The sequence below is a fragment of the Odontesthes bonariensis genome, chromosome 20 (genome assembly GCF_027942865.1).
Source record: "Odontesthes bonariensis isolate fOdoBon6 chromosome 20, fOdoBon6.hap1, whole genome shotgun sequence".
NCBI classification, from domain to species: Eukaryota; Metazoa; Chordata; class Actinopteri; order Atheriniformes; family Atherinopsidae; genus Odontesthes; species Odontesthes bonariensis.
The window spans coordinates 20,823,785-20,836,478 of record NC_134525.1 but is presented as its reverse complement, the minus strand read 5'-3'; the positions used below and the strand labels follow the sequence as shown (position 1 = coordinate 20,836,478).

At 39.9% G+C, this 12,694-nt stretch overlaps 1 protein-coding gene across 1 annotated transcript in view; it reads left to right on the top strand.

The window, feature by feature from the left end:
* lmbr1 (limb development membrane protein 1) overlaps positions 1 to 12,694 on the top strand; it is a 32,762-nt gene that overhangs the window by 17,144 nt on the left and 2,924 nt on the right. The window contains exons 10-16 of the mRNA XM_075452994.1: positions 2,647 to 2,736; positions 3,770 to 3,846; positions 4,344 to 4,421; positions 8,179 to 8,252; positions 8,508 to 8,598; positions 9,249 to 9,315; positions 12,270 to 12,431. Coding sequence (XP_075309109.1) covers positions 2,647 to 2,736; positions 3,770 to 3,846; positions 4,344 to 4,421; positions 8,179 to 8,252; positions 8,508 to 8,598; positions 9,249 to 9,315; positions 12,270 to 12,431 — 639 coding nt within the window. The remainder of the gene's footprint in view (positions 1 to 2,646; positions 2,737 to 3,769; positions 3,847 to 4,343; positions 4,422 to 8,178; positions 8,253 to 8,507; positions 8,599 to 9,248; positions 9,316 to 12,269; positions 12,432 to 12,694) is intronic.

The window sequence follows — 12,694 nt, the reverse complement described above, 5'->3', positions numbered from 1 at the left end:
CATTGCACTGCTTTTAACAGTGTTGCATTAACAATGGAAAGTTTTTAAATGGGATCATAATTGAAACAGGCGGGTATTTAGACTATTCTCTGACAAAATGTTCTAAATGATAACCCCCAAGTGTAGTTTAGAGTATTTTTTGAAAATCTGCCTCTAAATGTCAATAGACCAACATCTCGTGCATTTATCACTGCTAAGTTAAAATTGGCTTGTGCACTAAAATGATGGGTTGAAAGCCGAATTGAGCGCCATGAGAAAGAAGGTCAGGCATTTGGGTTGTTTGTGTTTCTTGTTTCTCACAAATTTTCCAGAAAATTGCGCCCAAGATCTCTTTGCATGCAGGACGTGCCTCCCTCAACACAACAACAACAGTACGTCTTTAAAGTAAATAGCTTGTTGAAAAGAACAATTACAGCGTGAGTGAAGTGATGCAGGTTTTACCCTTCATGCATGTCCACGGTTTTATCTTCAACATCGCCACCATTTGGATGTGCACTTCGCATGCAGACTTCTGACCTCAGCAGGTCATACAAACAAGGCACACGACTGAACTGGGGTTTTTTTTCCCATGAGGAATTTTATACTTATATTATATACTTTTTATAAATGAAATATCCTGTATACATCCATCCTGCTGGCTTCAAAGCCTGTTGGTGATTGCATTGTTACTCTTTCTCCACACGTTCACATCAGATATTTGTGTGAATATCTGATCAAAAGAACTCAGTTTCACCTGTCCAGGGTCTACCCTGCCTCTCGCCCAATGACAGCTGGGATAGGCTTTAGCCCCCCCGCAACCCTAGATTGGATTAAGCAGGTATAGAAAATGGATGGAACTCAGTTTCAAATACTTGAGGGAAATAATAATCAATTGTATCTTAAACTGTACTGATCTTATACTGTGGATCCATTTTGTGCCAATCCGACTTTACTGAAAACAAACAAACTGGTATTTATCATAATGTTATAGTCATATTTAATGCAGTTAAATTTGATTTAGTTTTTAGTTCTACAGTAATTCCCGGACCCCTGATATTCTACCTTGAATTTCAATGCTGGGTAGGCATAAGTCGGGATGAGAGAAGCAGGATAAACTGAGAAAGAAATGTGGAGTTGGTGAAGTTGTCATTTTATGATGGGGTCCAGGAGCACGACAGATTTGTTTTAAGGAACATTTTCAATGTATGATCTTGGAGCAGAGGTATATAAATAGACTAGATTCTGCAGTACGGGCATAGTGATGCACACAGTTGTTCATACTGCCTCCATCAAAACCTTGATTTGCTGAAAACAGAGCACTTGTCCAGATGCTATGCGGCACAATGACCTTGCCAGTGCCTCTGTTGTCTCAGCATGGTGTTTAGCATATTTGTGGATGACGTAATTTTTTTCACTTGGAGAGGATATGTTGAATTACTCTGAGCCCTCCTGGCTGCCAGAAACCTCACTCAGCATCTCTTGCCTTGCTGTAACTCAGTCTTTTACTTGACGGTGCCAGCAGAGGGAGAAGAAGGATATATGTAACTTCAGTATGGAATGATGTCATTGAGGATTCTGCAGTTGAAGTTCTCACCATTTCATTTAACTGTTTGAACAAGTGACCTTGTCCTTTTTTCAATCTAATCTTTTTTGGGGCTTTCAAGAACCTACTTTTTGTTTCAATGATTTATCTCCCCCGGTGACATGTGATGCAGAGTTTGGATATACTTTGCAAATTGGTGATAAATTAGTCAACTTGTAGCTGAGCAGATTTGGCGTCCCTGAGGCAAAGTGTTTAGTTTGTTTTTGAAGAAAAAGAGCACTGCCCGTGACATTTCCTGTTGTGTTGTGACTGCATTTGCTCGGAGGGTTCAAACTTTCCCCTGTTGAGATCCTGGGACAGGTATCTGCCAGGGCTTAAATGTAGACTGTTAACTCTCTCTCTCTCTGTCTATCTCACCTCTTTAACCTACATAAACCCATCCAGACAGGGTGTGTCATAATAACCGAGGGAAGAAAAAGGTCTGATCAAAGTGATTGGTCCTTCACTCCTGTGACAAAGATGAAAGATGGTATTTTTATTGCATGCTAGTAACGATGTAACACTGAACTAATTGGTCTTGATCTGCCAATCACCCTAGGGGTTGCAAATGGATACTCTTCCACTTTGGCTTCAAGGGGCCTGTATGCTGGTGTGTCGAGCTGGAAGGAAAACAGAGTAAAATAGATAAATTAGCCTTAAATGAGCTTGCCTTGTGGTTTTCCTGGAGAATCCCTTGCTGTCTTATCCAGCCCACTCAACCAGTTGTGGCATGTGCTAGACAGCTCCTGACACAAGAGATTATTTTTACACGTTTGAAATCGCATGTTGTGTATCGAGCAGGATTATTTGTTTTGGTGGGATTTCTTAATAAAGATGAGTTCAGTGTTATATGCTGAAGCGAGACAAACATAGTTCAACATCCTCTTTAGTTTAAGAAGAATGTCGTATAATTCTGTCTGTCTTACGATTTCTGGTAATACAGTATTTTTTTATCTATTTATCTGTTAGATATTTAGATTCTTTTTGGGGTTAGACAAACACAGAACTATTAATTCACAGTTAAATCAGGAATGACAGTAATGTTTAGAAAAGACAAGTCATTTGATTAAGTTCTGTTTCCACAGGGTCATCCTCACACACTTATATCCGAGGAGGCTTTACTCACCAACTCAGTAAAGAATTGGACAATATTAGAAATCAGAGGAACAAATTGGGTAAGTGTTTGTATTTCACGACATGGTTGATGTATTTTGTTTTGAGACCTTGAATTACCATGGAAATATATGCCAAAGACGTTAGCATTTTACATATTGCTGACAAGCAGCCGCTCCCTCTTCATCTGCCTTAATTTCTAAATTTGGACTTGGATCAAAACTGCCTGATAATTTTCCATCCATTTTAGGATATTATAAATGAGGCCTGAGCCTTTTGGGGAGCAGGGTGGGGGGAGGAGAGCACAAAGGCACTTAGGATATTGGACAAGATGCAAACTTTATATTGTTGCAGACCTTTTAGTGATGTCATTAATTTAGAAGGATGGTGCATATAAAGTGCACTTGGCAAACTTCTCAGGCAGGCAGGCTGGATACACTTTGAGAAAACAGAGGACTAACAAGGTTGGAAATGGAGAAAGAAAGTCAATATGGCAGAGAGTAGAGGGTAGTCACATACACAATGCAAGAGGACAGTGGATGTCTAAAAGACATAGTGGATGTGGTTTACAAGCTGTCAGCCTTGTGTACAAACATGACTGATCAGCTGTTGAATTACGATGTGGATATAAAATTGAAATGTTTCATCTGGCTTGGAGGAAAGAGTCACATTAGTTGGCCTCCACATAAATACATCTTCCAACCAAAGTATAAATCACAGATTTATATTTGTTGCATTTCTTTTCATCTATGATTTATTACTGTTTCCACTAATTAAGGTAAAGTGTGTGGCTAATTAAAGAGGAACAGCATAATTTTTGATGGTTATGAAAATTATATTACCTGGAGGTGGGATGGTTCCATTGATAGGGGAGTTCTGTAGGGTGCACACACTCACGATATATTTTACCAAAACAAGCAGTACAATCCCTGTAAACAAAGCCAGGGGGCTTGTGGTTTCAGTAGTCGTCTTTGATGAACATATTTATCAACCGCTGGTGGAAATTGTTTTGTAATGGAGGATTTAAGCTCATTACTGAATTGTGTCACGAAAGAGACTTAAAGTACTTAACCCTGCACTGTGTTGTTCTCGTAGAGAGAAGAAAAAAAGCATCAGGTTGGGAGAAGAACTTGTTGTATCCTATAGTGATGCTGATCCTGCTCACAGGAACGGTGAGTGCTGAGACTGACCTATCATTACACTCAAATTGTTTGCTAACGGCGTATGCAGTCTGGCTGGTGGCCACTGGGTCTGACACCGTACCTCAAAACTCCTCTTTTCCCACAGATTCTGGGTGGTAAATCTACTTTTTTTTAATAGCTGTTTAAGACAATGCTGAATAGCCACCTGCAACAACTGTGATTTTCAATAAATTATAGTGTGGGAGTACCGTTTACGTCTTCTGATACTGGTAGATGGGCAAAGAGGCCGTGTGTGCCGTGCAACAACTCCCTCTTCCCACTCCACCTGACATTGTTTAGGTCTTGAAAAGCTCCAAATTGGAGCAGGTTACAATCACAAAATAGTTATTCCGCTTAACCACACATGCGATTCAGTAAGGCTCCTGCATTTCAATGACATCATGATGGCGGATACTAGGAGGATTTGATCAATTGTTTCATAATTATAATATGTGTTACTAAATCTTTACCTTCCTCTGTGTCTACAGACAATCTCTGTTATTATGGTGGCACTAAATATCCTCTACCTTCTAGTGGATGAGACTGCCATGCCCATGGGATCCACAGTAAGCCTTCTGTCTAACTGCAGTACATTTTTAGCTCACACACACTAACACACCCAGAATGTAAACTGCAGAAGTGCTTGCCTATCAGACCTGCCATGTCCCTGGCGGAGACATAAATCAAATTCCGGATATGCTCAGGTGCACGTTGGAAGAAAAGGCTCAACAAGATGATAATCAGGCTCCAACCATGTGCTACTGGTGTTGTTTTGGAAGCTCATTCAGAGTCATTTCACAGCAGTGTGCACATTCAATGAGCTTGCTACGTGTCTCATGTCCACAGTGACTGAATAAGCTGCCCTTTCTCCTTGCTGCAAAGGCAAACAGGGCCAAGTGAAGAGCTGTTACTGTGAAGCACACTAAGAGTGTGGAATGGCTCTCTGAGATTCACATCCCCACCTAACATCCAACCTGTTTTAAGCTCTCTGTATCACATCACATCTGCAGGGACAGAGATGTTTGCATGTGTGCGCTTGCATGTCTGTCTGTGTGTGTGTGCCAGTGAGCTTTTGTGGTTGCATTCTTGTCTGGAAAAGGGCAACATAATGTATCCTATTTCTCCCACATTTTATTTTGCATCTCGCGGGCAACTGACGGAGCTGTCCTCGACATACCAATTATTTTATTGAGCAGAGATGTTTTCTTTGGCATGACACATCTCAGAAAATCCCCCACATTATGCTTGTCATGTAGCTTGAAGCCGTCCTCCCTGATAGTATGGCCCCACTAAATGGTTTATGTGTTTCTTGTGCTGGATGGATGCCACGCCTCTGATCTCACAGGGGTCTAGCCTTCTCAATCAATCTATACTGATATGAAATCCATCCTTTTACCTCTTTAACGTACACTTGAATCTCACTCTGCCCCTCTGGCACAAAAATTCCCTCTGCCCACTATCTGGGTTAAGATGAGGACAGTGCAGAGAAAGTGATATAAAAGGAGAGAGTCTGATTTTTCGTCTGGACCCGCCACTACCAGAGCAGAGAGACTCAAACTGTGGGAAAGTCAAATGAGGCTCTGATACACTGATTGTTATGGGAGAGAGCACAATGGAAGTGCCCCGTCAATGTTTGTCTTCCTTTCCAACTAAACATCCTGCTGCAATCCTAAGCATACTGAGCAGTGTCCCTTTCAGCTTTATGGAGCAGAATGATGAAGAATACGGAATGACGAAGAGGAGGAGAAGCAGGTGGATGGAGATCTGAAGCTGGTGCTGCCGCTGTCAAAGAACACAGCATTTTACAGCTTTATGAGCAATTACTGAGAGGGCTTAATAAAAGTGTTACTATAGGCTGTTCTCTGTGGTAGCTATTGTACTTACCACTGTATTTCGTAAAATGAGCAATTACCTGTGGCTCGTTTTCTTTAACCCCACTACAGTGGCCCTCTAAATGTACGTAAACTTATTTGTATTTCCTTTGACTTTTTGGTTGTCATGAACCTTTAAGTTGTTACATGTTTACCCAAAGATCCTCTAAGGCACTTCTCTGACAGTGAAAACAAAAGTGTTCATTACAACTTCCATTGTACCTCTTGATTGCATTTGAGAAGTTTTTCCTGATTTCAGCTCACATATGCGTAGCTGAGGTCACTTTCGACCAGTAAAGAGAGTCACACTTCTCGTCTTGTTACAACACAATGTTCTGCTGGAAAAACACTGCATCCTGACACTCGCCACCTATCTAAACATTTTTACAGACCAGTCACATATGGCAACACTACTCCCCAACAGTAGCACCCTCCCTCGGCAGAACAAAGTCCGAGGTGTTCACCCAGCCTTCAAACTCTTTGGATACCAATCTCGTGAAATCTGTAGGAAGCAGTCACAATTCACACAGATCCCGCCCTACAACCCACAGGGCCCAAAGGATCTATTTCTAACATCTCAGTACCAGACATTGCAGGACACACTGAGATGTTCTATGTCCATGCCCTCACTGGGCAAGTGCTGTTTTCGGGATAAAACACGGGATCTACTCAATTTTAGGCTGTAGGTCATAATGTTATGGCTTTTCTGTGTAAAGATGTACAAATGTCCAGCCACATCTATTCTAGCTTTAACAAACCATGTGAATGAATGACTTTCAAAAATTACATAAGCACTATAAGGAGTTATACAGAAATAACATTCATACAAAAACATAACAACATGGTTTAGACTTACCCGTTTTAAGCTGTTTGGATATTTTTGTAACATTTCTAACGTCTTTGGTTTTGACGGGTTGCACAGACACCAATAGAGACAGACAGCACTTCCTCTTTTTCAAACGCAGCACTCATGAAACGTGACATAGGCTAAGAGTTAATTTGCATCTAGAATGAGTAACTGAGGTCCCTCAAAACGCATGTGGGGACACATTGTAACGCAAAGTGTCAGAAGATGTACTCGGTGCAGTCCACTTGCAATTGGATGACACATATCAGTACCAGGTCTGAACAGGGCCCGAAGTGGTAGATGTGTGTACATACTTTGTTTTATTAAAACAATTTTTTTTTTTTTTTTTTGTAAGGGAAACACGAAACATGAACTCCATCACCTTTTCTGCTACTTGAATGAAAAGAGGAGTTGAAAGGAGTCCTGCACAGTGAAAGCTAGCTCATACATACACATATATTGAGTGCACACACAATCTTAATGCATGCCCACCCTCCCTGCATTAATAAATTACATCAGCTGGTGTCTGCTAATTCTCTGTGTAAGAGAGAAAGAGCACTGCACCATGGCTCTGCAGTAAGCTTCCAATGATGACAGTTGCACTACAAGGCATGAAACAACCTGCCAAGCTTTCCTTTTTTCTGCAGGCTCTTTTAGAAAACGGATCAGGCTAAGGAAACTCAATGGAATAGACTACAACAACAAAGATGAATTTAAAAGGGAAAATTAAAAACACATTTTAAATTGTAATAGACCACTTTCTGATTACGAATATTGCAAGAATGCTAATAGTCTTGTATGTTGATGTACTGGTATGGCAGTGTGCTTTTGACTTGCATTGCATTTCTATATAAAACCACATGTACACAAAATAATAAATGACTATAGAATATTGTAGTAAACTCTGCAGTACAGTGAAAAATACGGAGTTACGTTTGCTATTGTAATGTACATATCTGAAAAATGATAACCAGAAAGATGGGAACTCTGTATACTTGTAAGGAGTTTTTAAACAAGATGGGTCCATAAAGTACCGTTGGTGCTCCACAGAGTTCACTGATTCTTAAGAGGATTAGTCCTGGTGCCAAATCCAACAAAAGCCAATATTTATCATTTGACAAAACAGATGCTTGGAATGTGCAGTATCTGGAGATGTATGTCTTTTTCATGCTCTAGTTTCAAAAGACCTCAGAGTTGGGGGTTGAGGGGGGTACGTCTAGTGTATTTGCTTAAGTATTTGTTTTGTTGTTTTTATGTTTTTGGCATGCCTTCAACCTGTACACTCGTCTTACCGTAAGCAATGTGCCGTTTTTGTTTGAACACCTGTTCACATAATGTATGATCGACAGTGATTTGCAAAGAGCCTCTTTCATCTTCTTCCATTCATTACTTAGCCAGTTTGATTCTGTCCTTCTCAAGTGGGGAAATTTTTTTTTGTGCAACGTGTACTTGCTTTGCAGGATTTCTGTAAAGCGAACGTGTAAACTGCACGCATCACATACTTTTGTAATTTTCTAATTTATTTATGCATTTCTTTTCATTTGTATCATGTTAATACCAAACTGGGGCGCCATGTTGCTGAATGAAACATTTTTTCTCATCCAGGACCGAGGCATTGGGAATACCTCTTTGTCCACGTTTGGCGTTGCTCAGGCGGTGTTGGAGATCGTCCTTATGTTGTATCCTTTTAAGTGACCTCCCCTTTGTCTCTGGCCAGAGTATCATGCTCCATGGACAAGAGCAACATTGTCAAGGCAGCTTTGTTTACCCAAGACATAGTTAAGCTGGACACCTTCCAGAAAACGGTACGTTTCGTCACCTTTTATCGTAGCTGAAAAGGTTCTGCCTTTGGACACATCAAAACGATGACTCGTTGAAGCTTCTTTGGTACCAGAAGCAAAGCTTTTTTGGTCCTTGACTGATTTGCTGAACAGCTACTTGATGGTGTCTTCCGTCGTTGGTTTCTACAGCCTGCGCTTGTTTGAGGGACTCACTCCCAGGAAGGATGACACAACAATGACAACGGTAAAGATGGGTGTAAGGACAGGGAGTGTGCTGAAGGGGCACAAGGGTGCTGACATTGCTCCAAAGGTGCTGATGTGTTTGCCCCCCACCCCCCGTGTTTCATCCGTTTCCTTTTTTTTTTTTTTTTTTTTTTTTCTTCCCCCCCATTGCTGCTTTCCTTTTTCTCAGAACTCCTACAGCTCACTAATGTTTTCTTCAGGGCCCCTCAATGGCTTTAGTTGATCTGTCCAATATTTGTTTGTGGGTTGCGTAAACATTGGCAAAGTGCAAGCTCCTTTCTTGTACATCAGAGGGAGAACAGAGTTTTTGGGGGGTGGAGGATGTGTGCTCTGTTCAGTCCATAGTGGCACCTATTCAATTGGTAATGAGTTTGGGAGTGGTGCGGCTTGTTAACTAGCCACGACGTTTCAGTGAAAGGACTTGAAAGAACAATAGAGGGAACCTTGTAATGAGCAACTTCAGAGGTACTAATTGTATAATATGCGGGACCAATTTAACATCAAGTGTTGTGCATGTGTGTGGGTACATTGCTGCTCAAACTGTTGGGGCTTTTTTCTTGCACTTGTTATGTTTTTTTCCAAGTGAATACTGTACATGATGCACTTAAAAGATCTGCAATCTGTAATTCGACCATTTGGTCTTAATTTTAGATAATTGGTTGCTGTGTGTCCATCTTGGTCCTGAGTTCAGCTCTGCCAGTGATGTCCAGGACTCTAGGTGAGTAGTTTCTGCCTGTCTGTATTAGACAGCAGGGACATGCTTTCATAAACTTTGTATACATTGAATGATAATGCAATGGTTTAACAGTTTAGGGGAGTAGTTGGGTGGAAAGATTTAAAGATTAAGTCTGTCCTCTAAATAACAGGCCGGCTAATTAGCTTCTCACCATAAAGACTGGAAATCGTGCAAAACAGTCACTTGCTTTGGGTAAAAAAAAAAAAAGAAAAATAAATGCCAGGAAATCTTAAGATCATTATTTTCATTTTAGCAGAAATAAGATGTTATGCTGAGAAAAAAAATACATTTTTCAGGCAAGCCCTGAACAACACAGACACCTTATAACTCATGTTTGTACTAAAGTCAACTTTCTTAGCCAAAAAAAGAAGAAGAAAAAAGAAAAGCCCTATACATAGTCCCCTGCAAATTTTTGAAACATGATATAACATGTTCATTGAGCTTTACTTGTGCTGGTATGTGGATTTTGTTTCCAGTCTTTTGTATGTATGTATGTATGTATGAATGTGGATTGTGATGTAGGTTGACTGAATTTTCAGACATATCATACGGAACTCCCTACAAACAGTAAGTCAGGATAAACACCCCTCCCCCACAGCCACTTTTAGTACCATCAACAGCAGGACATTTGAGTTGAATTCTCCTATAGTTTCCCATAGTGACATAAGAAAGGAGTGCAGGCAGAAACGGTAAAAATGACAGGACAATGACACTAATAAACATGCAGAGTGCAGAGCCCAGCTGTTTAAACAGCACTACACTGTGAGTATGCAAGTATGTGTGTGTGTGAGACCAACGGAGTGGGCAAGCATACAGTGAGTCACTGGGAGCTTTACAAAAAAAAAATCAACAGGTTCTGCTTTGTGACACTGAATAAATGAAAGGAATAGATGCGTAGAACAGAGATGAAGAAAAGAGGCCTCCCGGAAAAGATTTAAAAGAAAAGAAAAAAAGAGTTGATTCTGACAAAGTGAGATTTTAAAAGACAAGAAAGGGATACGTGTGTTTATGCGAGTTGGTTTTTTTGTGTGCGTGGCAGTGAAGGAAACGTACCGTGTTACAGAGTAATGAACTATGCCACAACAAAAAGCTCTGCTGGGTATATGACAGTTTAATTGTGAAGTGACAAATCTTGTGCCACAGCAGACTGTATATTATAATGTATGTTATGATGTTTGGAGACTCCCAGCAGAAAGCCTGTGTAGCGGCAGAGCTTTATCCATAGCTTTAACATAGATCTTTAAGTTTGATGTTCAGATTGAGAACCTGTTTAATGTGTCACCAGTTAAGGCTGACTTTATTTTAGTTTGAGCAATTTAGAACAAAAGTAAATATGCCAACACACAAAAGTCAGCTCTTATTTCTTAAGTTACTACTTCCAACTAAACTAAAATACTGACACAGACACACATTTTACTTTGAAAAACATTTGTGGGTGTACGACCAGCTGTATGCTTGTCTGTAACTATCTACTAGGAATATGCTTGTAACAATTTTAAAGGCTAAATTAGTTTATTTATTTATTTTTTTAACTTGCATTTATATTTCCTCAAATTACTTAACAAAGAAACCTTTAGCATTAGAAACAAATTTGGCCAGACCGCAGTGGCTAGCTGTATTGACTGGGGTCTCGATCATTTTTCTCCCTGTCTCTTCACAGGCAATTTTGTTAAAGGTCCGCGGTACTTGCCAAACTGCTTACTGCGGCTGTAAATACATCTCTCCAGACACTGAATCAATAGCTCAATCTAATTGACGGTTGTGAAGATGTTACAGGAGAAATAGTGTCCAGAGACTAGGGACTCCTTCAGGCCGACACATCTGAATGTGACGTCTGCATACTGATAAGGAGGGTTAGATAAGAAATTGTTATGCTATGTAGTCCAAAAGTAGGGTGGCTGACATTTTGTTGATCAATCCTAATAAAAAAAACTACATAAAAATGGTACATGTGTTACTGAAACCTGAAATATCTACATAGATGGATGAAAGATACTTTGATTCTAACTTGTATGACTTAAGCCAACCTAGAATTCATGAAAAGGTGGAATAACAGACCTGCATGAATAAGCATGTGTTGGTGGTTTCAAAGCAGCATCTGATCAGCAACCAAGACTGTCGTGATGAAAAGTTGAAGCTTGGTCCTCTGTCAGTAGTGTCAAACATATTAGATATTAAGGCTCAAAGAGTATAGGTACAGTAATAAGATCATAGATACCACAATAAAGACATTGGAACAATCAAGTGCAGGTTTCCTGTCATTTTTTTTTTAAAGTTAAAATCTTCTTGAAAATCTTCTGCTTTCTAAGCTCCATAGAAACGGACAAATCCAATCGTGCTTGTTTACTATTTGAATTAATGTCATTAGCTGAATGGAGGACTCAGTGTGGGAAAGGCTTAAAAGTGGCTTTCTTCATTGTGACACCTTTTCTTTTTTTTTTTTTAAACCAAGTTGACATAGTGGATTCACAGCAGCTATAATCAGTTTTTAATGGTTGGGTAGTTTAAGAATAGTTTTTTAACTTTTTCATAGTGAGATTATAACCTGTAACGCGCACAAAATTGTTTTTCTATGTAAGCCCTTCTTTCAGATTGAGTTTTTTTACTTGTTGAAAGAGACGGACTGTTAGAGAAAGATGCATTGAAAGTGCCTTGACTGCAGGCGCAACAGGCATTCCTGTGTTTTTCAGTTGCCCCCTTTGTTTCACTGAGAAGAAAGAATTTCGCTTATGAACACAATACTTGCCCTGTCAAACTTGGCATTGGCAGATAACTTCTGTTTATTCTTTTTTGTGCTATTTTAACATCATGGTAAAAATAATTAAGCTTCCTCTGGTCAGGTTGTCATAGTTCTGTATTAGAAACTACACAATTTTTAATGAATGTCAACCTGATTTTTACATCCCAGGGATTTGATGTGCCTCTGTCCTTTACAGGTATCACCAGGTTTGATCTTTTGGGAGACTTTGGAAGATTTAACTGGCTGGGAAACTTCTACATTGTCCTGTCGTACAACTTTCTGTTTGCGGTTGTGACAACTCTTTGTCTTGTGAGAAAGTTCACCTCAGCAGTACGGGAAGAGCTCCTTAAGGCCTTAGGTAAATTCCTCTTCATGTTATTCACAGTTTCTGCTTCTAACCAACACTTTTCAATACACTACTGATTGTAGAGTACTCCCCAATGTCAGACAAATAGATGGCACTGTTAGAAAGCATTCTATCTAGTAATAACCTCTGACTACTCAATTTCATCCTAATTTAGTTTATATGAAGGTTTGGTCTGAAACATCGACAACTCCAAGCTACTCTGCGGCTTTAGATAGAAGAAGTCTTCATTTATCTCAGATAGTGTGGCCTGGAGT